The sequence below is a fragment of the Dryobates pubescens genome, chromosome 10, assembly GCF_014839835.1.
Source record: "Dryobates pubescens isolate bDryPub1 chromosome 10, bDryPub1.pri, whole genome shotgun sequence".
Lineage (NCBI taxonomy): Eukaryota > Metazoa > Chordata > Aves > Piciformes > Picidae > Dryobates > Dryobates pubescens.
Genome location: NC_071621.1, coordinates 13,514,077 through 13,538,204, shown reverse-complemented (window position 1 = coordinate 13,538,204; position 24,128 = coordinate 13,514,077). Strand labels below are relative to the sequence as shown.

Genomic DNA, 24,128 nt, shown 5'->3' with positions numbered 1-24,128 from the left:
GGGACATGGCAGGAGATAGTCACCAGGGTAGCTGTGGTGTTGGCCGCCCAGTGCCGGTGATCTCCTCGTGGGATATGCATCTGCTCATTGCCCCAGTCCTTTCCAATCCCCCCAGGCTGGTGCCTCTCTTGCAGTCCAGCTGATGTTTCATTAAAGGCCCAATTGCCCCTTTGCACAGTTCTTTGCTGTCGCTGCACCCCGGGGCATGGGGCTGGGACACGCTGGGTGCTTTGAAGAGAGGTGGCACAAAGCACCCCGCAAGCTGCCTTAGCAGCTGCTCCTCAGCAGCAGAGACTTAGGGAGCAGCCAACAAGGGGCTTATTTTGGGTTCAGTTATGCTCAGAGTGATGAGCACTTATGCTGCTAATCAGGCTGATAAATGCCATCAATTAAAACCTCTGCTTGGCAGAAGTGGAAGTGTTTTCATCTCTCCTGGACCACAGGAGGCTGGCTGGGTGGGTGATGCTGTCTGAGCATTGCTGTGCTCATCACTGGCATTGGTTTGGCTCTCAACCTCCTACATACAATCATTTTGGTTGGAAAAAATTGTCAAGTTCAACCATTATCTAATTCTACCAAGTCTACCATGTTCCTCAGCACCACATCTCTGTGTCTTTTAAATACCTCCAGGGATGGGGATTCAGCCACCTCCTGGGCAGCCTCTTCCAGTGTTTGAGACCCATTTCAGTGAAGAAATTTTTCTGATATCCAATCTAAACCTCCTCTGGTGCAACTTGAGGCCATTTCCTCTCATCCTATCACTTGTTCCAAGGGAGAACAGACCAATCTCCAACATCCTTCCAGGGAGCTGTAGAGAGTGAGAAGGTCTCCCCTCAGCCTCCTTTTCTCCAGACCAAAGAACCCCAGTTCCCTCAGGGGCTCATCATTAGACCTGTTCTCCAGACCCTTATAGAGTGGTCCAGGCCAGAAGGGACCTCCAAAGGTCATCCAGTCCAACCCCCTCTGCACTCAGCAGGGACGTCCTCAACTAGATCAGGTTGCCCAGGGCCGTGTTGAGCCTTACCTTGAATATCTCCAGGGATGGGGCCTCAACCACCTCCCTGGGCAACCTGTTCCAGAGTTCCACTACCTTCATGGTAAAGAACCTGTTCCTAACATCCAATCTAAATCTGCTCTTCTCCAGTTTGAAGCCATTGCCTGCCATCCTATCACTGCAGGCCTTTGTAAACAGTCTCTCTCCATCCTTCTTGTAGCCCCCTTCAGGTACTGGAAGGTCTTCCTGGAGCCTCCTCTTCTCCAGGCTGAACACCCCCAGCTCCCTCAGGCTGTCCTCACAGCAGAGGTGCTCCAACCCCCTGATCATTCTTGTGGCCCTCCTTGGACCTGCTCCCTCAGGTCCACGTCCTTCCTGTATTGAGGGCACCAGACCTGCACACAGTAGAATAGAATAGAATAGAATAGAATAGAATAGAATAGACCAGGTTGGAAGAGACCTTCAAGATCATTGTGTCCAACCTATCATCCAACACCACCTAATCAACTAAACCATGCAACCAAGCACCCTATCAAGTCTCTCTCAGTACTCCAGGTGAGGTCTCACCAGAGCAGATCAAAGTGGCAGAATCACCTCTCTCCATCTGCTGCCAGCGCTGCTTTGGATGCAGACCAGGAAGCCATTGGTCTTCTGTGCTGCAATCTCTCTCTGCCTGCTCATGTCCAACTTCTCATCTGCCAGCACTCCCAAATCCTTTTCCTCAGGGCTGCTTTCTGTCACCTCCTCCCCCAGTCTGTATTGATAGTGAGAATTGTACTGGTCTTCCCCGGCTTTGTTGCCCTTCTCTGGACCTGCTCCAGGATCTTCAGCTAATCCTAGTGACTCATTAACAAAGGATGTGACACCACTCCTTAAGTGATGCCCAGTTCTAAGTGATCATATAATCCCTGGGATTTTGGAGGTTTACAGATTAGCTGCTTCCAGTTAGCCTTTATTGCATCTTCCTTGTCCCACCACGTGAGATGATCCCACCAAAAGCATATGGTTTCTATATGTCTCACTGGGAGACATGAAGTAGGGCACCTTGCTGAATGCAAGGTCTTCCTTCTCCTCTACTCTGTCCTGGTGAGACCACATCTGGAGTATTGTGTCCACCTCTGGGCTTCCCAGTTCATGAGAGATGGGGAACTGCTGGAAAGAGGCCAATAGAGTGTCACAAAGATGCTGAGGGGTTGGGAGGAACTCTCTTAAGAGGAGAGGCTGAGACACCTGGGGCTGTTTAGCCTGGAGAAGAGGAGACTGAGAGGGGATCTTCTCAGTGCATATCAATATCTAAAGGGTGGGGGTCAAGAGTGTGGGGCCAGACTCTTTTCAGTGGTCCCCAGGGACAGGACAAGGGGCAATGGGCACAAACTAGAAACCAGGAAGTCCCACTTCAACGTGAGGAAAAGCTTCTTCACTGTGAGGCTGCTGGAGCCTTAGAGCAGGCTGCCCAGAGAGGTTGTGGAGTCTCCTTCTCTGGAGAGATTCCTAAACCTGCTTGGAGATTGTGATCCTGTGCAACCTGCTGTGGGTGACCCTGCTTTAGCAGGGGGTATGGACTAGATGATCTCCAGAAGTCCCTTCCAACCCCCACCATTCTATGATTTTGTGATTCCCTTGGGGTTGCTGTGGGCCCAAGGTGACTCACCCTGCATGTGGAGGGATGAGGACCTGACCAAAGTGGTTGATACCCAGTGACCAAATGGCAGTGGTGTGATGGGAGAGGTGCTGCTGTCTCTCTGGGGAGCATTTGGGCAACGGTTTCCTGCTGTCTTCTGCATTGCTTAAATTCCCATCTCTGCCTTGGCAGCCAGATGCTTGTCAAAATGGAATAATTAATCCAGCAACATGTGGCACTCTGCCAGGAGGCATTTTTTAATTAAAACCAGATCTGATAAAGTCTACTGAGAAATGGATGTCTCCCATGCAATCATGAAATGTGTGTCTGCAGCTTGGAGCTGCCTGGTGGAGTGCTCAGGGTAGGGTGCAGCACTCCAGACACCTATATTGCAAGGGATGTCTTCTTCTTTGCCTCCAGAGGCTATGAGTTATGAATTCAATAACAGGCAGGACATCACTTGTCATCTCCTGTTGTTCCTGTTTTTGTGGTGTTTTGACATATGGGGGGGGGGGAATGGGAGTCCCATGTCCAGGGGTATGCCTGAGCTTTGAGGAGTCATCCATCTCTCCTCATTTGGATGCAGGATTTTCCCTGCTCAACTGGTGATGGAGCATGCTGGTACCTCCTGGACTGAGCTAGAGGTGCTTCATGGCACTGTAAATGTGGGGGTGGCAGAGACAGAGGCTGGGTGGTTGTCTCCAGGCACAACTATGCTGTTGATATGCCAGGGGGACAGGATGGCATCCAGAGGGACCTGGAGAAGCTGGAGAGCTGGGCCCAGGTGAACCTCATGAGATTCTACAAGAGCAAGTGCAGGGCTCTGCCCCTGGGCCAGAACAATCCTCGCTATCAGTACAGACTGGGGGAGGAGGGGATGGAAAGAAGCCCTGAGGAAAAGGACCTGGGGGCTCTGGGCAGGGAGAAGCTGGACAGGAGCAGGCAGTGTGAGCTTGCAGCACAGGAAGCAAATCACGTCCTGGGCTGCATCAAAAGGTGCATGGCCAGGAGATGGAAAGAGATGATTCTGACACCTTACTCTGGTGAGACCTCACCTGGAGTACTGTGTCCAGTTCTGGAGCCTTCAATACAGGAAGGACAAGGACCTGATGGAGCTGGTCCAGAGGAGGGCCAGGAAAATTATCAGGGGGTTGGAGCAGCTCTGCAAAGCAAGATAGGCCGAGGGAGCTGGGGGTGTTCAGTCTGGAGAAGCCTCTGGGGAGCCCTAATAACGACCTTCCAGTAGTGAAAGAGGCCTACAAGAAGGCGGGAGAAGGACGGTTTGCAAAGGCCTGCAGTGACAGGATGGGAGGCGATGGCTTCACACTGGAGAAGAGCAGATTTACACTGGATGTTAGGAGCAAGTTCCTTACTATGAGGGTAGTGGAACACTGGAACGGGCTGCCCAGGGAGGTTGTTGGGGCCCTATCCCTGGAGATATTCAAGGTGAGGCTTGACAGGGCTCTGGGCAACCTGATTTGGTTGAGGATATCCCCGCTGAGTGCAGAGGAGGTTGGACTGGGTGAGCTTTGGAGGTCCCTTCCAACCCAGACCACTCTGTGATTCTATAAACCTTTTGGTACTCCCATCTAGATGCTGTGGAGGAGGATTGGGTGCCCCTGGGCAGACCCTACTTCATCTCCCTGCTCTCCCTGTGTCCCAGGGCTGGTGAGGAAGGATGTTTTCCTCGGTGAAGCCCTATGAGAACCAGCGCTACTCCTCCCTGAAGAAGGAGTGCCTGCGGCGCAAGCAGCTCTTTGAGGACCCTCTTTTCCCTGCCAACGACGACTCCCTCTTCTACAAGTCAAGGATCCAGGGCATCCAGTGGAAGAGGCCAAAAGTAAGTGAGCCAATCTCCTTGCCCTCAACACTGCTTTACATCAGCTCCATTCTTGGGCATCCCCAGCATCACACAGCATGTCCTTTACTAAGGGTGTCAAGACCCAGCCAACATCTTCTCTCCTCAATAGGGTTTATTTGCCTGGGCTTAGCATTGGATTCTTTTGGCATGCCAGGGAGACTTGCTGCAGCTAGGTCCAGGCTTTTCTGCCCACAGGGAGGCTCAAGAGCAAAGGTGGCTTCTCTGTGACTCAGTTTCCTCAAGGATAGAACACAGTCAAGTCAGTTGAGTGCTCTTGTTAGGTCTGGTGGGTCCAACAGAATGCACTTGGTGGTCTGTGTGGAAAGGGGATAGAAGATAAGGTGGTTTTGGAGTCTCTGTGAGGTGGATGGTCTCACCCACCTTTCCTCCCCTGTGCAAGAACAGTGTCCTCTTGTGGTGGGTTGAAAATTGCAACCCCACCCCTCCCCCATTAGATTTGCCAGACCAGCTCAGTTGGAAGCAACTGAAAGCTGTATTTGCAAGCAAAATTGCAATCTACAGTGGAATGCAATGAATGTGTACAAAATCTACAGGATTTACAATATCTACAGGGATTTACAATTAATAATTCACAATACAATTAGATACCTGTAATTAATCATAAGTACAGGGAATTAAATTACCTGTAATTTGCAATGACAGCTAATTACAATTAATATTTACAAGGACCCCCCCGGTCAAATCACAGAATCACAGAACCACCAAGGTTGGAAGAGACCTCAAAGATCGTCGAGTCCAACCTGTCACCACAGACCTCATGACTAGACCATGGCACCAAGTGCCACGTCCAATCCCCTCTTGAACACCTCCAGGGACGGTGACTCCACCACCTCCCTGGGCAGCACATTCCAATGGCCAACAACTCTCTCAGTGAAGAACTTTCTCCTCACCTTGAGCCTAAACTTAGACCAGGGGAAGCTAATAGCTTCTCCCTCCCTCCCCCTTCCCTCCCTATACATAAAAGGGACAAGAGACAAGAGCACTGAAGTTAGAACCTAGCCAAAACAATGCAGCCAATGTCAAGCAGAAGCCAGCAGAAGCACACAGTTAGTATCTCCCGGCCCGAGGAAGTGAGAGAAGAGAGAACATTGTTTTGGTACAACCAGTTTAAGTCCCTTATCTCTCCACTGGGATTGTTTAGAACTGTCTGCACGTTGGCCACAGCAACATGCAGTGCTACAGGCTGGGGGCAGTGTGGCTGGAGAGCTGCCAGAGAGGGACCTGGGGGTACTGGTTGATGGTGGGCTGAACATGAGCCTGCAGTGTGCCCAGGCAGCCAGGAGGGCCAATGGCATCCTGGCCTGCATCAGGAACAGTGTGGCCAGCAGGAGCAGGGAGGTCATTCTGCCCCTGTACACTGCACTGGTTAGGCCACACCTTGAGTCCTGTGTCCAGTTCTGGGCCCCTCAGTTTAGGAAGGATGTTGACTTGCTGGAACGAGTCCAGAGAAGGGCAACAAAGTTGGTGAGGGGCTTGGAACACAGCCCTGTGAGGAGAGGCTGAGGGAGCTGGGGTTGCTTAGCCTGGAGAAGAGGAGACTCAGGGGTGACCTTATTGCTCTCTACAACTACCTGAAGGGAGGTTGTAGACAGGCAGAGGTTGGTCTCTTCTCCCAGGCAACCAGCACCAGAACAAGAGGACACAGTCTCAGGCTGCACCAGGGGAGGTTTAAGCTGGAGGTTAGGAGGAGGTTTTACACACAGAGAGAGTGATTGCCCATTGGAATGGGCTGCCTGGGAGATGGTGGAGTCACCATCATTGGAGGTGTTCAGGAGGAGACTTGATGGGGTGCTTGGTGCCATGGGTTAGTTGATTAGGTGGTGTTGGATGATAGGTTGGATGTGATGATCTTGAAGGTCCTTCCCACCTGGTCTATTCTATTCTATTCTTATTTTCCTTTTTACACCCTTAGTGATTTATTTACATTTTTCTACTATCTGCTCAAGACCTGTGAAAAATTGTCAAGGCATAGCCTAAAACTGCCACACCTCTGAATGTCCTCTGCAAAAGCACTCTGCACATCCTCCAAGCTGCTGTGTCTGATGTGGTGGGTGGGTAGTGGGAGGCTGGGCGTAGTGCTGCCTGTCCCCAGTGTTGCCTGCCCCTCTTCTGTTGTCCTCAGTGCCTACCTTAAAGATGCACATCAAAGCCTAAAGGCATCGTGTCTTGCTACTGTGGTATGGCCATCTGCTGGGGTTTGCCATCAGGCCACTTCTCTGACTGCCATGAAATACAAGGTGTCCTAGGGAGAAATTGTCATTGTGGTTGGGGAGAGACAATGTCACAGCATCTAAACCACCTGGGTCTCCTTCCTTGCCTGCAAGGAGGAGAACCTTTGCTGCCCAGCACATGCAGCTGGCCTCTCCTATGAGGACAGACTGAGAGAGCTGGGGCTGTTCAGTCTGGAGAAGAGAAGAGAGGGCTCTGAGGAGACCTTATTGTGGCATTCCCGTATCTGAAGGGGGCTACAAGAAGGCTGGGGAGGGACTTTTTAGGGTGTCAGGGAGTGACAGGACTGGAGGCAATGGAACAAAAATAGAAATGGGTAGCTTCAGATTGGATGTTAGGAAGAAGTTCTTCCCCATGAGGGTGGTGAGAGACTGGAAGAGGTTGCCCAGGGAGGTAGTGGAAGCCTCATCCCTGGAGGTTTTTAAGGTCAGGCTGGATGTGGCTCTGAGCAGCCTGATGTAGTGTGAGGTGTCCCTGCCCATGGCAGGGGGGTTGGAACTAGATGATCTTTGAGGTCCCTTCCAACCCTAACAATTCTATGATTCTATGACTTTTTCTTCCTCATCCTCACTGGCAGCCCTGAAAACCAGCTGGCATTTCATGAGACAATGCTGTGTCTGTTTGCACGAGGGTAATCTGGGGAGAGGTGAACAAAAAGCTTTTGTGTTAGAGAAAGGATGGAGCTGAACTGACTTCTTCTGTGTGGCAAGAGGGGCTGAGGCCCTCAGCATCCCACCAGGCTCCTCATGGGAGGAGATCTGACTTCCCTCTGCCCTGCTTTGGCCTCTGTGTTCAATTTCTTCATGCTGTGCTCACTTTTGGGCACCCCCACTACAAGAAGGGCATTGAGCAGCTGAAGCATGTCCAGAGGAGGGAAACAAATCTGGTGAAGGGTCTAGAGCACAAGTCTTATGGGGAGCATATGAGGGGACTGGGATTGTTTATCCTGGAGAAAAGGAGATTGAGGGGAGAACTTCTTTCTCTCCACAGCTATCTGAATGGAGGTTGTAGAGAGGTGGGTGTTGGTCTCTTCTCCCAGATAACCAGCAATAGGACAAGAGGGAAATCCCTCAGATTGAATCAGGAGAGGTTTAGGTTGAATATTAGGAAATAAATTCTTCCCCCAAAGGGTTGTCAAGCCCTGGAACAGGCTGCCCAGGGCAGTGGTGGAGTCACCATCCCTGGAGGGATTTAAAGCCCTGTAGATGTGGTGCTGAGGGATGTGGTTTAGTGGTGAGCTTGGCAGTGCTGGTTTAAGGGATGCAATTGGTGATCTTAATGGTCTCTTCTCACCACAATGATTCTATAGTTCTGTGATCCTAATGATTCCATGTCCCCTCTGTCTGGACATGGGGTTGGTGCAAGGCTCCACATGTGTTTCAGCTTACTCCTCTCTGAGCTCAGGGTTCACCATGTTTTGGGCTCATGGTGGAGAAGATGAAAACCTTTTGCATGTCCCACATAGAATCATAGAATTGTTAGGGCTGGAAGGGACCTCAAGGGTCATCTAGTTCCAACCCCCCTGCCATGGCCAGGGACACCTTACACTACATCAGGTTGCTCAGAGCCACATCCAGCCTGGCCTTAAAACCCTCCAGGGATGAGGCTTCCACCACCTCCCTGGGCAACCTGTTCCAGTCTCTCACCACCCTCATGGGGAAGAACTTCTTCATAACATCCAATCTGAATCTACACAAATAGGTGACATCCAAGACTTTCTAGACAGCTCTCCCTGTGACCAAAGGGCAAGGCTGTGTTTGAGACCCTCTTGCTGTTTGCATGCAGAGACACACATTAATTGAGCCCCATGTCTAATGATGGATGCTTGGATGCATTTGGAGAGGGGCAGCTTGCTTGTCTTCTGCTGGGCATCTGTCTCAGAGCTTGCTGCCTGGGGCATGCATGACTTTGGTTATTCATACTTTACCATGCAAAGACTTGTTAGTGCTTCTTTTCAAAGAGGAGGGAGACCTTTTGACCCACCATTCTCCCACTGATTGGCACTTGCTGTTTGGGGACCTACAAGAAGGGTGGAGAGAGGCTGTTTACAAAGTTCTGGATTAATAGGATAAGAGGCAGTGGCTTCAGACTAGAGAAGAGCAGATTTAGATTGGATGTTAGGAGCAAGTTCTTTACCATGAGGGTGGTGGAACACTGGAAAAGGTTGCCCAGGGAGGTGGTTGGGGCCCCATCCCTGGAGATATTCAAGGTGAGGCTTGACAGGGCTCTGGGCAACCTGATCTAGTTGAGGACCTCCCTGTTGACTGAAGAGAGGGTTGCACAGGATGACCTTTGGAGGTCCCTTCCAGTCCAGACCATTCTATGATTCTATGTCTTCCTGACCCAGAAATGGAGTCTGCCAGCACTGAGGATGATGTTTGCAGGGAGGGGGTGGCATGTACACACCTCTGTTATCTCTCAGGGCCATGGTTTGTTTTGGAGAGGCTCAGCTGAAACTGCATGATAAAACAACAGAGTTCTTTAAGCTTCAAGCCTTGCTGTGAGAGCAGGATGGGTAGAGAGTGGAAAGGAAAGGCACCAGCTCTTCAGAACAACTGTTTGCTTTCTCAGAAAGGTTGTCACCTGTGCAGAGAAGGTACACAAAGGAGCCAACTTCTTCAGGCAGAACATTTGTCTGAGGAGTGTGCCCAGGTGGCCAAGAAGGAAGAAATAGTGTGGCCAGCAGGACCAAAGAAGTGAGCTTGTCCTTGTACCCAGCACTGGTGAGGCTGCAACTTGAATCCTTCAATCAGTTTTGGGCCCCTCACTCCAAGAAGGACATTGAAGTGCTGGAGCATGTCCAGAGAAGGGCAATGAAGCTGGTGAAGGGCCTAGAGCCCAAGTTTTGTGAGGAGCAGGTGAGGGAACTGGGGTTGTTTGGCCTGGAGAAAAGAAGGATGAAAGGAGACCTCTATGATTACCTGAAAGGAGGTTGGTTGCAGTGAAAAGGGTGCTGGTCTCTTCTCCCAGGTAACAACTGGTAGGATGGAAGGAAGTTGGCTCAAGGTGTGCCATGGGAGGTTTAGGTTGCATATTAGGAAAAAAAATTCTTTCCTGCAAGAGTGGCCAGGCATTGGAACAGGCTGCCCAGGGAGGTGGTGGAGTCACCATCCGTGGATGTGTTCAAAAACACTGTAGGCTTGGCCCTTTGGAACATGGTTTAGTGGACATGGTGCTTTTGGGTTGATGGTTGGACTTGTTATTAGAGGTCTCTTCCAACCTTAATGATTCTTTGACCCTGTAAGTAACTGTAGTGAACTCAGTGGAGTGATGGGAATGAGCTCTGCCAGATGCAGGAGCTCATTCCCATGTGTTTACATGGCACGAGTACAGATCTAAACATCTCTCATGTCTGCAGCGCCTCCTTCCTGGCCTGAACCACCTCTCACCCTTTCTGCTTCTTTGCTTGCTTCCAAAGCATGACTTTGCTTTTGCTTGAAAAAAACAGGTGATCTCTGTAGTGCTCTTCCTCTTGCTTGGGTTTTTTTTCTGGGCAGGGTGGGGAAAGGCAAGGCTGAAGGGCTTTGCAGGAACAGCTCATGAATAACCCTTCCCAGGTCAGGATATTTTGCTTCAGCTTTGTCCTGCATCTGGCATTGCAGCATTTCCTGGAACCAACTCAGTCTTATTCTTTCCAGTGGGATGTCCTCCCTCCCTTCCTCTTTTCCTCCTTCCCCCCCTGCTTTCCCCTGGCCCCAAGCCCTGCTCTGGATGCCAGATCTTTGTGGAGGCGGCAGCTGTTTGAGCCTTCAAATCAGGCTTTGGCTCCGGTGGTTGTTTGTTGGACATCTTCATGATGCAGCACTGCAAAGCCAGAAAACTAATTGCTGGATTGTATGAGAGGGAGGGAAGTCATAGCATGAACCTGAGCTGGGAAGGGGGTCCCAAACCCCTTTGTTTCAATGCACCCACTTCAAAATGAGAGTGGCTGCTCCACGCTGACCAGAGCAGATTTTGGAGCTGGCAAGGGCAGCTTCATCAGCTCTTTCTGGCAGCAGCACTTGGCTGCTGCATTAGAAATGAAACTGAACTTTTTGGGCTAAACCCAAATCCTAGTCCCTTGCTTGCAACTCCTTCTCCCTCATGCTCTGCCTGCTGCTGTTGGAGCACCATGAGGATGATTAGGGTACTGGAGCATGTCACTTCTGAGGAGAGGCTGAGAGAGCTGGGGCTGTTTAGCCTGGGAAAGAGAAGACTGAGAGGAGAATCTTCTCAATGCAGACTGGAGGTCATGAGGATGGGGCTGGGCTCCTCTCAGTGATGCCCAGTGATAGGACAAGGGGCAATGGGCACAAACTAGAAACCAGGAAGTTCCACCTAAACATGAGGAAAAAGTTCTTTGCTGTGAGGGTGCTGGAACCCTGGAGCAGGCTGCCCAGAGAGGTTGTGGAGCCTCCTCCTCTGGAGATATTCCAAACCTGCCTGGACATGACCTGTGCAACCTGCTGTGGGTGACTCTGCATTTGGGTTGGACTAGATGAGTTCCAGAGGTCACTTCCAACCCCCACCATTCTGTGATCTACCCTGTGGAAAGAGTTCACCTCTTTAATCAGCACTGTCCCAAACTCTCTTCTTGAGTACAGGTCACTTCCAGTGATGCCATGGGCTCTGTACAAGGTTGAATTAGGGTCATTAGTACTCCTGAGCCTTAGCAAGAGCTTGCATTCTCTGCAGCAGGTAGGGCCCAGGTTTAGTCCACCAAACAATGACCTTTAGTCCACCAAAAATGACCTGCTGCTGAGTCTGGTCACTATCCAGGGAAGCAAATGGAGCATGGTGGGAGGCCTACACCAAGAACAGGTGTGATGTTGAACCACATGAACTTCATACTCTGGTCCTTCAACTCCTTCAACAGGGAGCAAGGGGGAGCCTGGAGAAGGTGTGGGTTTTTTCCCTCTATTCTGGGAGGCAGACTGGGCTGCTGTCTGTTGTTTCCCTACCCACAGCAGTGTGTCACAGGACTTTTCAGAAGCACCTTGTGGTCTTCCCTAAGATGCAGAGTGGTTGGGACAGGAAATCTCAGAGATGCTTAGAGAGGACATGATGGCAACTCAGTGTTGAGCTGCACCAAAGCAAGGAACACAGGGGACACAGTCTCAAGCTGTGCCAGGGGAGGTTTAGACTCGAGGTGAGGAGAAAGTTCTTCACTGAGCGAGTCATTCGCCATTGGAATGTGCTGCCCAGGGAGGTAGTGGAGTCACCGTCCCTGGAGGTGTTCAAGGGGAGATTGGATGTGGCACTTGGTGCCATGGTCTAGTCATGAGGTCTGTTGGGACAGGTTGGACTTGATGATCCTTGGGGTCTCTTCCAACCTTAGTTATACTGTGATATTGTGAAATGTTCAGCTTGGAAAAGACCCTCAGGATCACCAAGTCCAGCCCACAACCCTACTCTACAAGGCTCACCCCTAAACCATATCCCCAAGCACCACATCCAAACGACCTTGAAACACATCCAGGGTTGAGGACTCAACCACCTCCCTGCCCAGCACATTCCAGTGCCTGACCACTCCTGCTGTGAATTTTTTTTTCCTAATGTCCAGTCTAAACCTACCCAGCAGCAGCTTGAGGCCATTCCCTCTTGTTCTATCACTAATTACCTGTGAGAAGAGACCAGCAGCAGCTTCTCCACAATGTCCTTTCAGGTAGCTGTAGACAGCAATGAGGTCTTCCCTCAGCCTCCTCTTCTCCAAACTAACCATCCCCAGCTCCCTCAGTTGCTTTTCATCAGGTTTATTCTCCAGGCCCTTCCCAGCTTCCTTGCCCTCCTCTGCACTGGCTCCAGCACCTCCACATCTCTCTTGTACTGAGGTGCCCCAAAGTGACATAGTGAGAGAAGCTGTGACAGAGGACAGGGGTTTCCAAACAGGCTGTTGGCACAGTGAGTGGGTGGCTCAAGGTGATGCATGGTGGTGGTTGAACCTGAGCTGTACCTCTGCACTGTGAGTTCAAGCCTGGCTGGCTGCAACCACTAGAGAAACTCCCTTGGACTGAGTCTAACATTCTCCCATCTCTATGGGAAGAGTTTTTCTCTCCAACTCTTGTTTCTCAGTATTTTTGTCTCTCTCCAGCATTTGCTGGCAAGCACTGAGCTCTCTCTGCAGGAATCGTCAAGGGAGGTTGTTGCTGATTAAACAGCACAAAGGTAGATGCTCCCTAAATGGCAAGATGGGTTCATCTGGGTGCAGAGGCAATGTCACTTGGAGGAGAACATCTGAGAGTCAGCGTAGCATTAGAGAAGTCTGAGAGGCCAGCTGTTGTGGGAAAGCAGAAGGTTTAGTGCAGCAGAGCCCTGGCATCTTCAGCCCTACCATGGGCCCTGGGGAGAGCTGCTCTCATTTCACAGCCCTCTTGTTGTTTGTAGTTTTATTTTTCCAACCAGACAAGAGGGATTTTCTTTTAGAAACTGAGAAAACACCATTTTGTTCCAGGAGCCACCTCCCTGTTGGCTTCACATACATCCAGCCTGAGCTGTGTAGAGAGGTTCTGTCCATTGTACCTCATCCTCTCCTGAATTGAGTGCTGTTGCATTTGGAGGATGAGGAGATGCTGCAGGCTGGGAGATCATCTCTCAGCATCCTCTTTTCCTTGTGTTATTAAGCACTTCACCTCCTTTCACTTGCTGAGTGAGGGTTATACAATCAATCCCCACAGGGTTTTCCTGGAAGGGGAAAGAAGTCAATGAACTAATTCACTAAAAGCAGGACCCAGCACTTGCCTGCCTGTAAATGTCTGCATGAAAAGGTCTTTTTTTTTTCCCCTCCAGTGTGTAGGACAGGCTGGAAAGCTGGCAGAAACACAAGGTGAAGATAATGGGGAAGACAGAGGTTAAGCTCTTAAAGTTCTTGGCTTCTGAAAGCTCACCCATAGCAGGAGACAATTAAACTGGCAATGGTCAAGGAGTGGTAACTTTCTGGTGCCCCTGACTCCCACTTGGACCTTCTTCTGCCAGAAGTACTAACCTCTGCCGTGCGTGTGCAACCTTAAGCTGGACCTGCTCTGGCAGGGGGGTAGAAGTAGATGATCTCCAGAGGTCTCCAGAATCACAGAACCATAGGACTGTTGAGGTTGGAAGAGACCCTTGAGATTATCAAGTCACACTGCTTGCCTGGAGCTCACAGTCCCACCACTACTGCTAAGCTACTGCCGCTAAAGCATGGCCCTCAGCACCACATCCACACATCCTTTAAATACCACCAGGGATGGTGACTCCCTGGGCAGCCTGTTCCAGTGCCTGAGAACCCTTTCTCTAAAGCAAATTGTCCTAATATCCAACCTGAACCTCCCCTGGCACAACTTGATGCTGTTTTTCACTTGAAGAAGCCAACCCCCACCTTGCTCCAGCCTCCTTTGTGGTAGTTGTAGAGGGTAATGGAGTCTCCCCTTTTGAAAACTCAACAGCCCTAGCTCCCTCAGCCATTCCTCCTAAGACTTGTGTTCAAGACCCTTCACCAGCCTAGTTGCTCTTCTTTGGACATGCTCCAGCACCTCAATGCCCTTCCTGTAAGTGAGGGCCCAAAACTGAACCCAGTACTTGAGGTATGTCCTCACCAATGCCAAGCAGAGGGGGACATCACAGTATCACTAAGGTTGCAAGAGACCTCAAAGATCATCAAGTCCAACCTGTCACCACAGACCTCATGACTAGACCATGGCACCAAGTGCCACATCCAATCCCCTCTTGAACACCTCCAGAGACAATCATATCCCTAGACCTGTTCATTCCATGTGCTCCAGAAGTAGAATCATTGAATGGTCTGGGTTGGAAGGGACCTCCAAAGGTCATCCAGTCCAACCCCCTCTGCAGTCAGCAGGGACATCCTTAACTAGGTCAGGGTGCCCAGAGCCCTTTAGAATTTAGAATAGAATAAACCAGGTTGGAAGAGACCTTCAAGATCATCGTGTCCAACCTATCTTCCAACACCAGCTAATCAACTAACCCATGGCACCAAGCACCCTATCAAGTCTCTTCCTGAACACCTCCAATGATGGTGACTCCACCACCTCCCCAGGCAGCCCATTCCAATGGGCAATCACTCTCTCTGTGTAGAACTTCTTCCTAACCTCCAGCCTAAACCTCCCCTGGTGCAGCCTGAGACTGTGTCCTCTTGTTCTGGTGCTGGTTGCCTGGGAGAAGAGACCAACCTCCGTCTCACTACAACCTCCCTTCAGGTAGTTGTAGAGAGCAATAAGGTCACTCCTGAGTCTCCTCCTCTCCAGGCTAAGCAACCCCAGCTCCCTCAATCTCTCCTCATAGGGCTGTGCTCCAAGCCCCTCACCAACCTTGTTGCCCTTTTCTGGAGACGCTCCAGCAAGTCAACATCCTTCCTAAACTGTTTTTTGGCCTGTGTTTCACCCTGTTTTGGTCCTGCCCAGAGGATTCTTTTGGTTAGCCCTGATGCTGTGGCTCCTCTTGGCTGCTGTATGAACTGCAGGACTGTCCTGTACCAGCAGAGGCTGTCATCTGCCTGTGATCCATCATGGGAGTCGGAGTCCTTCCAGACCTCTGTGTTTCTCAGCTCAGGAATTTATGAGCCTCTCTCCTGTTAATTTATCTGCAGTTTTCAGTAAAGCCTGGAGCTGATTGCCAGGGTGGCTGCTCCTTGCCAGGGAAGGATTTGGTCACCATTTAGAGCAGTCTCTGAATTGACCTTGGTTTTTTTCATGTTTTTAAGCCATTCACAGGCTTCCCCCTGCCCCTGTTGCCCAGCCCATTCTTTCCCCTCAAGGATGGACAAGGCAATTTTTGTTGCTATTTATGCTTATTTTAAAAGGGTCTTTCACTGAATATGCTGCTGACCCCAACTATGTTCCAGCACATCTCGCTGGATCATCCCAAGGCCATGGCCCCATGGTGCCTCCTTCTTTACCCCATTGAGAATATGGAGTGATAAGCTCCTGGTTTGAGTATGATAAGAAATTAGCCAGCCTGTCTGTTCCATTTTCCACCTTGGAAGGGCACAGCCTCAAATGCAAATCAGCAGGAAAATCTGTGGATTAGATTCATTACCTGCTTCTTAATGCAGCTGCTTGTCCAGAGAAGGGCAACAAGGCTGGGGAGAGGTCTGGAGCACAGCCCTGTGAGGAGAGGCTGAGGGAGCTGGGGTTGTTTAGCCTGGAGAAGAGGAGGCTCAGGGGAGACCTCATTGCTCTCTACAGCTTCCTGAAAGGAGGTTGTGGCCAGGTGGGGTTTGGTCTCTTCTCCCAGGCAACCAGCACCAGAACAAGAGGACACAGTCTCAAGCTGCACCAGGGGAAGTTTAGGCTCAAGGTGAGGAGAAAGTTCTTCACAGAAAGAGTAATTGACCATTGGGATGTGCTGCCCAGGGAGGTGGTGGAGTCACTGTCCCTGGAGGTGTTCAAAAAGGGATTGGATGTGGCACTTGAAGCTGTGGTTTAGTTGTCAGGAGTTGTTAGGTATTAGGTAATAGGTTGGGCTTTATGATCTCTGAGGTCTTGTCTATCCTGGTTGATTCTGTGATTGACATGCTGGAGAAGTGGGCTGAGGAGAATCTCATGCAGATCAGTAAGTCAAAATGCAAGGTTCTGTACCTGGGTTGGGACAATCCTCAATATTAATCCAGGCTCTGGGATGAAAGGATTGAGAGCAGCCCTGCAGAGAAAGACTTGGAGGGGCTGGTGGATGAGAAGCTGGACATTAGTCAACAATGGGCACTTGCAGCCCAGAATGCCAATGGCATCCTGGTCTGCATCAAAAGAAGAGTGGCCAGCAGATCAAGTGAGGTGATTCTGCCACTCTGCTCTGGTGAGACCTCATCTGAAGTACTCTGTCCAGATCTGGGGCCCCCAACACAAGACAGACATGGACTTGCTGGAGCAGGCCCAGAGGAGGGTCACCAAGATGATCAGAGGGCTGGAGCATCTCTGCTACCAGGAGAAACTGAAAGAATTGGGTTTTTTCAGCCTGATAAAAATAAGGCTCTGGGGGAGACATTATAGCTGCATTTCAATATCTGAAGGGGACTTAGAGGAAGGTTGGAGAAGGACTGTTTAGAAGGGCTTGGAACAAAAGGATGAGGGACAATGGTTTGAAACTGCAGCAGGGTAGAGTTAGGTTGGACATTAGGAGGATACCCTCATTTCACAATGAGGGTAGTGAAATACTAGAGCAGGTTGCCCAGGGATGTAGTTGAGGCCTCATCCATGGAGACATTCAAGGTCAAACTTGATGGGCTTACTGGAGGAAGCTTGGACAAAGTGACCTTTGAGGGCCCCAGCCTGTGATTCTGTGTGGTTCTGTCTAGAAATTACTGTGCTGTTAATGGAGATGAGTACAACAATAGCAGAGGGTGTGACAGAGAGGAACCCTGCAAGTCCACTGCCCTCTGAGCTCCACAGGAAGGAATGAGGCAAACTGGGTCTTTTCCAACCTTATTGCTTTTAGGATTCTGTGATTCTACTGGATTTGGCTCCTGGGTACTCAGAGGGTGCACTCAGCCTCTGGAGCACATACAGAGCTGGGTCCCCATACCTTGGAGCAGGCCAGGCTTTTCATCTTGGTGCAGAATGGGAAATGCAGCACTGCCTGTGAGCTCTTATTTTTGAGCCCTCAGAGGGGTGATTTGCCTGTGTTCAGGGCAGGCTTAGTGCTGCTTGGGCAAGTGCCTTTCAGTAAAACCCTTGCAAAGTCTTGTTTGCCTCTTGCAGAAGGAAAATGAAAGGTGAGGTGTGGTAAAATCTAGAGCTGAAACTGGCTGTTGCAGGAAGTGGGTGAAGAAAGAACCAGATACGAGGAAACTTTGATGGAGTCATCTTGGAGCAGAAGAGGAGCTGTTTCCTTGGGCTGGTGTGTTTGAAACCAGAAGGAACTGTTGTTGGTTAGCATAATGAGAAGTCAGAGCACTTCCTTCAGTTGACTCCCTGATGACCCTAACTTGACCTTCTTCATCTAAGCATCAGGTTTGTTTCTCCAGGAGAGGAAAATCCACCATGGCCCTGGATCACTTCCTCCTCAAGATCAGTCCCCACCTCAGGATTTGCATTTTGGGGTGTTTTTTGGTGTGAGTTGGCTTAGCTTCAGCAGATACCCCTTGGATCTTGTGTGCACCCTCACTTGCTCCTGCATTTGTATTCTCTTTCAATATATGGGAACGCTGCAATGCATGCATGGCTGGGGCAGAGGGATGCCTACACCTGTAAAGAAGCACAAACAAACCCTCCTCACATCATCTTTCCTTCTTGCCTTGTTCAGCAGAGCCTGGGCTCTGAGGCTGTGGAGTCTTCTTCTCTGGAGAGATTCACAATCTGCCTGGCTGTGATCTTGAGCACTTGTGTGACCCTGCCTTAGCAGGGAAGTTGGATTAGATGATCTCCAGAGGTCCCTTCCAACCTGCCCCCCCACCTCCCCCAGCTGTGAGTTTTGTCTGATTCTGTGACTCTGGTCCAAGAGCAGGAATGAATAAATGCAACTACACCCCAGGGCAAGGGCTTGTCCTTTCCTTGCTGCCAAATGACTGACACCATCTGAATTCTTTGTACGGAGCATCACATTCTCCAAGTTGTCTCACAATGCAGTCTGTCAGTGAGGGGAATGGCACTGCTCCTCCTCTGCTATATAGAATTTAATGCAGAGAATGTGCAAATCCCCAAAGCCCTTGCAAAGATTAAAAACCTGGGTGTGAGGCAGTGGAAGGTGCAGCACAGAAAGCATGGCAGGGTGAGATGTTGTCCTAAGTGAAGGCACTTAGCTCGGTGCAGTTGTGTAGACACTGCAATTGAAGGATGAATTCCTTGGATGGTGCTGCCCTCAATATAAGAAGGACATGGAGCTGATGGAGCAGGTCCAGAGGAGCGCCACAAAAATGATCAGGGGGTTTGGAGGACCTCTGCTGTGAGGGCAGGCTGAGGGAGCTGGGGGTGTTCAGCCTGGAGAAGAGCAGGCTCCAGGGAGGCCTAATAGGAGCCTTCCAGTACCTGAAGGGGGCTACAAGAAGGGTGGAGAGGGACTGCAGTGATAGGACAAGGGGCAATTGCTTCAAACTAGAGAAGAGCAGATTTAGATTGGATATTAGGAACAAGTTCTTTACTGTGAGGGTAGTTGAAGATTGGAACAGGTTGCCCAGGGAGGTGGTTGGGGCCCCATCCCTAGAGATATTCAAGGTGAGGCTTGACAGGGCTCTGGGCAACCTGAGGATGTCCCTGTTTAATGCACAGGGGGTTGGACTAGATGACCTTTGGAGGTCCCTTCCAATCCAGACCATTCTATGATTCCATTGCTGGAAGAGGTTGTGAACGTTCCTGTCTTGGAGCTGCTGCTGTACCTTCATTGTTGTGCCTCTCAGTAAACTGGAGGCAAACTAAGCATGAATTAAAGGCTTCAAAGTCCCGTCTGGAAATGCTGTGTGTTGCCTGTGTTGCTGGGAAGGTCAAGCAGATGAGGAGGAGATCACCAGCGGGGAAAGTGATGTTACCAAGGAGAGATGAAGCTTGCTTGAGTTTGACATCTCTGTGAGCTCCTGCAGTTTCATGACTTGAACTCATGGCCTCATGGGGAGATTCCCACTTGTATTAAATAGAAACTTCACCCTTTGTTTTTTTGTGTGTGAACATCCATCCCCCTTGGAGCTGCCAGCCAGTGCTGGCTAACACTGGGTGCCAACCCTGCTGCCAAGTTCCTCTCCATTTCCCTCTGTGATTCTCCAGTTCCTTCTCTCACCAATGGCAGGAGCTCAACCTTTTCCTCATGGCTGAATATTGAGTCATAGTCTCTAAATAACAGCCCTTTTGGTCCTGTTTCCCAGAGAACAGAACCTCCTGAGTACACATTTCCATTCAGAAAAGCATGCCCAGCAGGTTGAAGGAAGTTCTCCTCCCTCTCTACTCTGCCCTGCTGAGGCTGCACCTGGAGTGTTGTGTCCAGGTCTGGGCTCCCCAGTTCAAGAGAGACAGGGAGAGAGGCCAGTGGAGAGCTGTGAAGGAGATGAAGGGACTGGAGCATCTCTGTGAGGCAGAAAGGCTGAGAGACCTGGGACTGTTTAGCCTGGAGAAGAGAAGACTGGGAAGGGATCTTCTCAGTGCTTATCAATATCTAAAGGGCAGGTGTCAAGAGGATGGAGCCAAACTCTTTTCAGTGGTGTTTAGTGACAGGGCAACAGACAGTGCAAACAAACTAGATCAGAGGAAGTTCCACTTAAACATAAGGGAAAACTTTCCTGTGAGAGTGCCAGAGCACTGGACCAATCTTCTAGAGAGGCTGTGGAGTCTCCTTCTCTGGAGTCTTCCAAAAGCCATCTGGATACTGCAAAGCTGTGCAAGCTGCGCCGGGTGACCCTGCTTTGGCAGGGGGTTTGGACTAGATGATCCCCAGAGGTCCCTCCCAATCCCCACCAATCTGTGATTCTGTGATTTCCAGAGGGGGCTTTTCTCAGAAAGCAGGTTTCTCTCTGAAGCTACACCCAGGGTGTGAGTAGCCAGGATAGGTGTGGGCTGGAAATCATTTATTTGAATGGCTTAAACTCATGGTAACCTCTTCATTATCACTGTATAGTCAGGGGTTAAATTGGGCTGGGGTGGGGGGGGGTCAAGTCCTGATCTTGGGTTGAGGTGCTGCTGTGCTATAGATAGGACACAATCCCAAACCCAAGGGTAGCTCCTCACCCTGGGACAGTGTGGGTCAAGAGGGTGTGGGAGGTATCCCCATGGAAAAATAGTTAGAAGGTTTTGATGTGAGGTATGCACCGTGGTGGAAAGTGGAGATAATTTTCCTTTCCAGCTTTGGGATCTTTCTTTTTTTTCCATCAATAACTTGGCTTTTAGGATGATTAAAAAGGAACAAAGCAAAAGCCCCAGGCATGATTTAGATTCCTAAACCATGTTTTAGAAGATTGCCTTTCAGTGAGGCACAGGAGCTGGGATTCAGGCAGGGCAGCGCTCAGCAGACACGAGTGCCAAGCCTGGATCATGTTTCTTGGAGGCAGAGATGGTGCAGCCAAGCTTGTGGCCACATCAGCTTGCTCCAGGATTTCACAACAGCTCTGTGATGAGTGGGTGGGTTTGGACCATTCCTTCCAAAACATTGTGGTTTCTCACAGCAGGAGTTATTTGAATAGGTTCCTCTCTTCCCAACAAAACATTCCCACCACCGTGTCCCCCAGGGTGGGGACTGATGGCTCTCGAGTGCTGCAAGCTGTGGAACATCCTCACAGCTCATGCCTGTGGTTCATGGTCCTTTGCTTGTAGCAACATGACCATGGAGCTCTCCAAGAACAAGTTTGGGACCCGATACAGATAGTCTCAAGCCAAAGCAGTTGTTTTGGTTGAGGTTAGAGCACACAACTGGAAGTGCTGGAGTGATTGAGGGTGCAGTGTTGCACAGTGAGGGGACAGGCTTTGGAGGGTGGCTGTATCTAATGGGATGTTGGTCTCTTCTCCCAGGTGGCCAGTACCAGGACAAGAGGACACAGTCTCAGGCTGCACCAGGGGAGGTTCAGGCTGGATGTTAGGAAAAAGTTCTATACAGAAAGAGTGATTGCACATTGGAATGGGCTGCCCGGGGAGGTGGTGGAGTCGCTGTCATTGGAGGTTTTCAGGAGGAGACTTGATGGGGTGCTTGGTGCCATGGGTTAGTTGTTTAGGTGGTGTTGGATTGGTTGATGGGTTGGACACGATGATCTTGAAGGCCTCTTCCAACCTGGTTTATTCTATGTTTATTCTATGTATTCTATGTATGTATGTATCTGACAGCATTCAACAACTCCAAGTGCCAGGTGCTGCACTTTGGCCACAGCAACCCCATGCAGAGCTACAGGCTGGGGTCAGAGTGGCTGGAGAGCTGCCAAACAGAGAGGGACATGGGGATACTGGTTGACAGTAGACTGAACATGAGCCAGCAGTGTGCCTAGGTGGCCAAGAAGACCAATGGCATCCTGGCCTGCATCAGGAACAGTGTGGCCAGCAGGAGCAGGGAGGTCATTCTGCCCCTGTACACTGCACTGGTTAGGCCACACCTCGAGTCCTGTGTCCAGTTCTGGGCCCTTCAGTTTAGGAAGGATGTTGACTTGCTGGAATGTGTCCAGAGAAGGGCAACAAAGTTGGTGAGGGGTTTGGAACACAGCCCTGTGAGGAGAGACTGAGGGAGCTGGGGTTGCTTAGCCTGGAGAAGAGGAGGCTCAGGGGTGACCTCATTGCTCTCTACAACTACCTGAAAGGTGGTTGTAGCCAGGAAGGAGTTGGTCTCTTCTCCCTAGCAACCAGCACCAGAACAAGAGGACACAGTCTCAAGCTGCACCAGGGGAAGTTTAGACTCGAGGTGAGGAGAAAGTTCTTCACTGAGAGAGTCATTCATCATTGGAATGTGCTGCCCAGGGAGGTGGTGGAGTCACCATCCCTGGAGGTGTTCAAGAGGGGATTGGATGTGGCACTCGGTGCCATGGTCTAGTCATGAGGTCTGTGGTGACAGGTTGGAATTGATGATCTTTGAGGTCTCTTCCAACCTTGGTGATACTGTGATACAGTATCAGTCCCTGGGGAACCCCACTCGTGACAGGTTGCCAGTTTGAAAAAGAGCTGTTCAGCATCACCCTCTCTGGCTGTGACCTGCCAGCCAGCTCCCACTCACCACACAGACTGTAACACAAAGAAGTCCTGGGCTGAGTCATGCTGAGGTGTTCCAAGAGTGCATCCCTGGGTGGGAGGAGCAGGAATGAGAGGTCCAAGGTCTCTGCACTTGCTCCAGTCTCCTTCTCATCTTTCTCCAGCTGCTCCTGATGTGGTGCAGTACTCACTCTGGGTTGCATCTCTCCACATCTCATTGCTTTAACAGAGATCTCTTTCAGAGAATCATAGAATCATTCTGGCTGGAAAAGACTTTTCAGATCATCAAGTCCAAGCATTTTACCAAGTCTGGTGCTAAACCATGTCTCTCAGCACCACATCTCTGCATCTTTGAACACCTCCAGGGATGGTGGTTCAACCACCTCCCTGGGGAGCCTGTTCCAGTGTTTGAGAACGCTCTCAACCAAGAAGTTATTTCTAATAGCCAGTGTAAAGCCCTCTCTTTTGTGTCTTTGTTGTTAGGATACTGCCAAGGTAAAACCACAGAGGGACCCGTCGAGGCTGCTAAACCTGCTGACTGACCTTTAGATCTTTTTATGCCACCATCCCTGCTTTTTCTGGTGCCAAAATAAATAGCACAGCATGGTGCTGAGGTACACAAGCAGATTTATGGGGTTGGGGGTGGTGCAGGTTTTTTGATGCCTCCCTTTATGTGCTCACAAGTCCTGTTTGCTGTGGGTGGAGGGTGTAACGCCTTTTGCATGGTGTGGCAGCTGATAACAAACACAAATGTGTGCAGAGTGAGATACTCTTGGGTGGGTTAGCCTTAGGGAAGTCTGACTGAGGCTATGGAAACCACCCCAAACAGTTCTATGGGGTGTATATAGAATAGAATAGAATAGAATAGAATAGAATAGAATAGAATAGAATAGACCAGGTTGGAAGAGACCTTCGAGATTATCGTGTCCAACCTATCATCCAACACCACCTAATCAACTAACCCATGGCACCAAGCACCCTATCAAGTCTCCTCCTGAACACCCCCAGTGATGGTGACTCCACCACCTCCCCAGGCAGCCCATTCCAAAGGGCAATCACTCTCTCTGTGTAGAACTTCTTCCTAACCTCCAACCTAAACCTCCCCTGGCACAGCCTGAGACTGTGTCCTCTTGTTCTGGTGCTGGTTGCCTGGGAGAAGAGACCAACCTCTGCCTGTCTACAACCTCCCTTCAGGGAGTTGTAGAGAGCAATAAGGTCACCCCCGAGGCTCCTCCTCTCCAGGCTAAGCAACCCCAGCTCCCTCAGCCTCTCTTCACAGGGCTTGTGCTCCAAACCCCTCACCAACTTTGTTGCCCTTCTCTGGACTCGCTACAGCAAGTCAACCTCCTTCCTAAACTGAGGGGCCCAGAACTGGACACAGGACTCAAGGTGTGGCCTAACCAGTGCAGTGTACAGGGGCAGAATGACCTCCCTGCTCCTGCTGGCCACACTGTTCCTGATGCAGGCCAGGATGCCATTGGCCCTCTCAGCCACCAGGGTCCATTGCAGGCTAATGTTCAGCCTACCATGGACCAGTACCCCCAGGTCCCTCTCTGCCTGGCTCCTCTCCAGCCACTCTGACCCCAGCTTGTAGCACTGCATGGGGTTGTTGTGGCCAATGTGCAGAACCCGGCACTTGGATGTGTTAAATCTCATGCCCTTGGACTCTGCCCATCTGTCCAGCCTGTCGAGGTCCCTCTGCAAAGCCTCTCTGCCCTCCAGCAGATCAACACCTGCCCCCACCTTGGTGTTGTGTACTGGTATACTACCAGCCAAACCTACCTTCTGATGTAGGATGAGAGAAAATGGCCACAAATTGCATCAGAGGAAGTTTAGGTTAGTTACAGGCTG

At 50.5% G+C, this 24,128-nt stretch overlaps 1 protein-coding gene across 2 annotated transcripts in view; it reads left to right on the top strand.

Annotated features, from left to right (window-relative positions):
- Positions 1–24,128, top strand: part of CAPN5 (calpain 5) — a 91,881-nt gene that overhangs the window by 23,889 nt on the left and 43,864 nt on the right. Inside the window, exon 2 of one of the 2 annotated variants that reach the window (XM_054164799.1) lies at positions 4,279–4,455. In XM_054164799.1, coding sequence (XP_054020774.1) covers positions 4,294–4,455 — 162 coding nt within the window. In that variant the 5' untranslated portion in view covers positions 4,279–4,293. Of the gene's footprint in view, positions 1–4,222; positions 4,456–24,128 lie in introns of those variants that run through there. The other variant, XM_009906952.2, reaches the window with a different exon arrangement.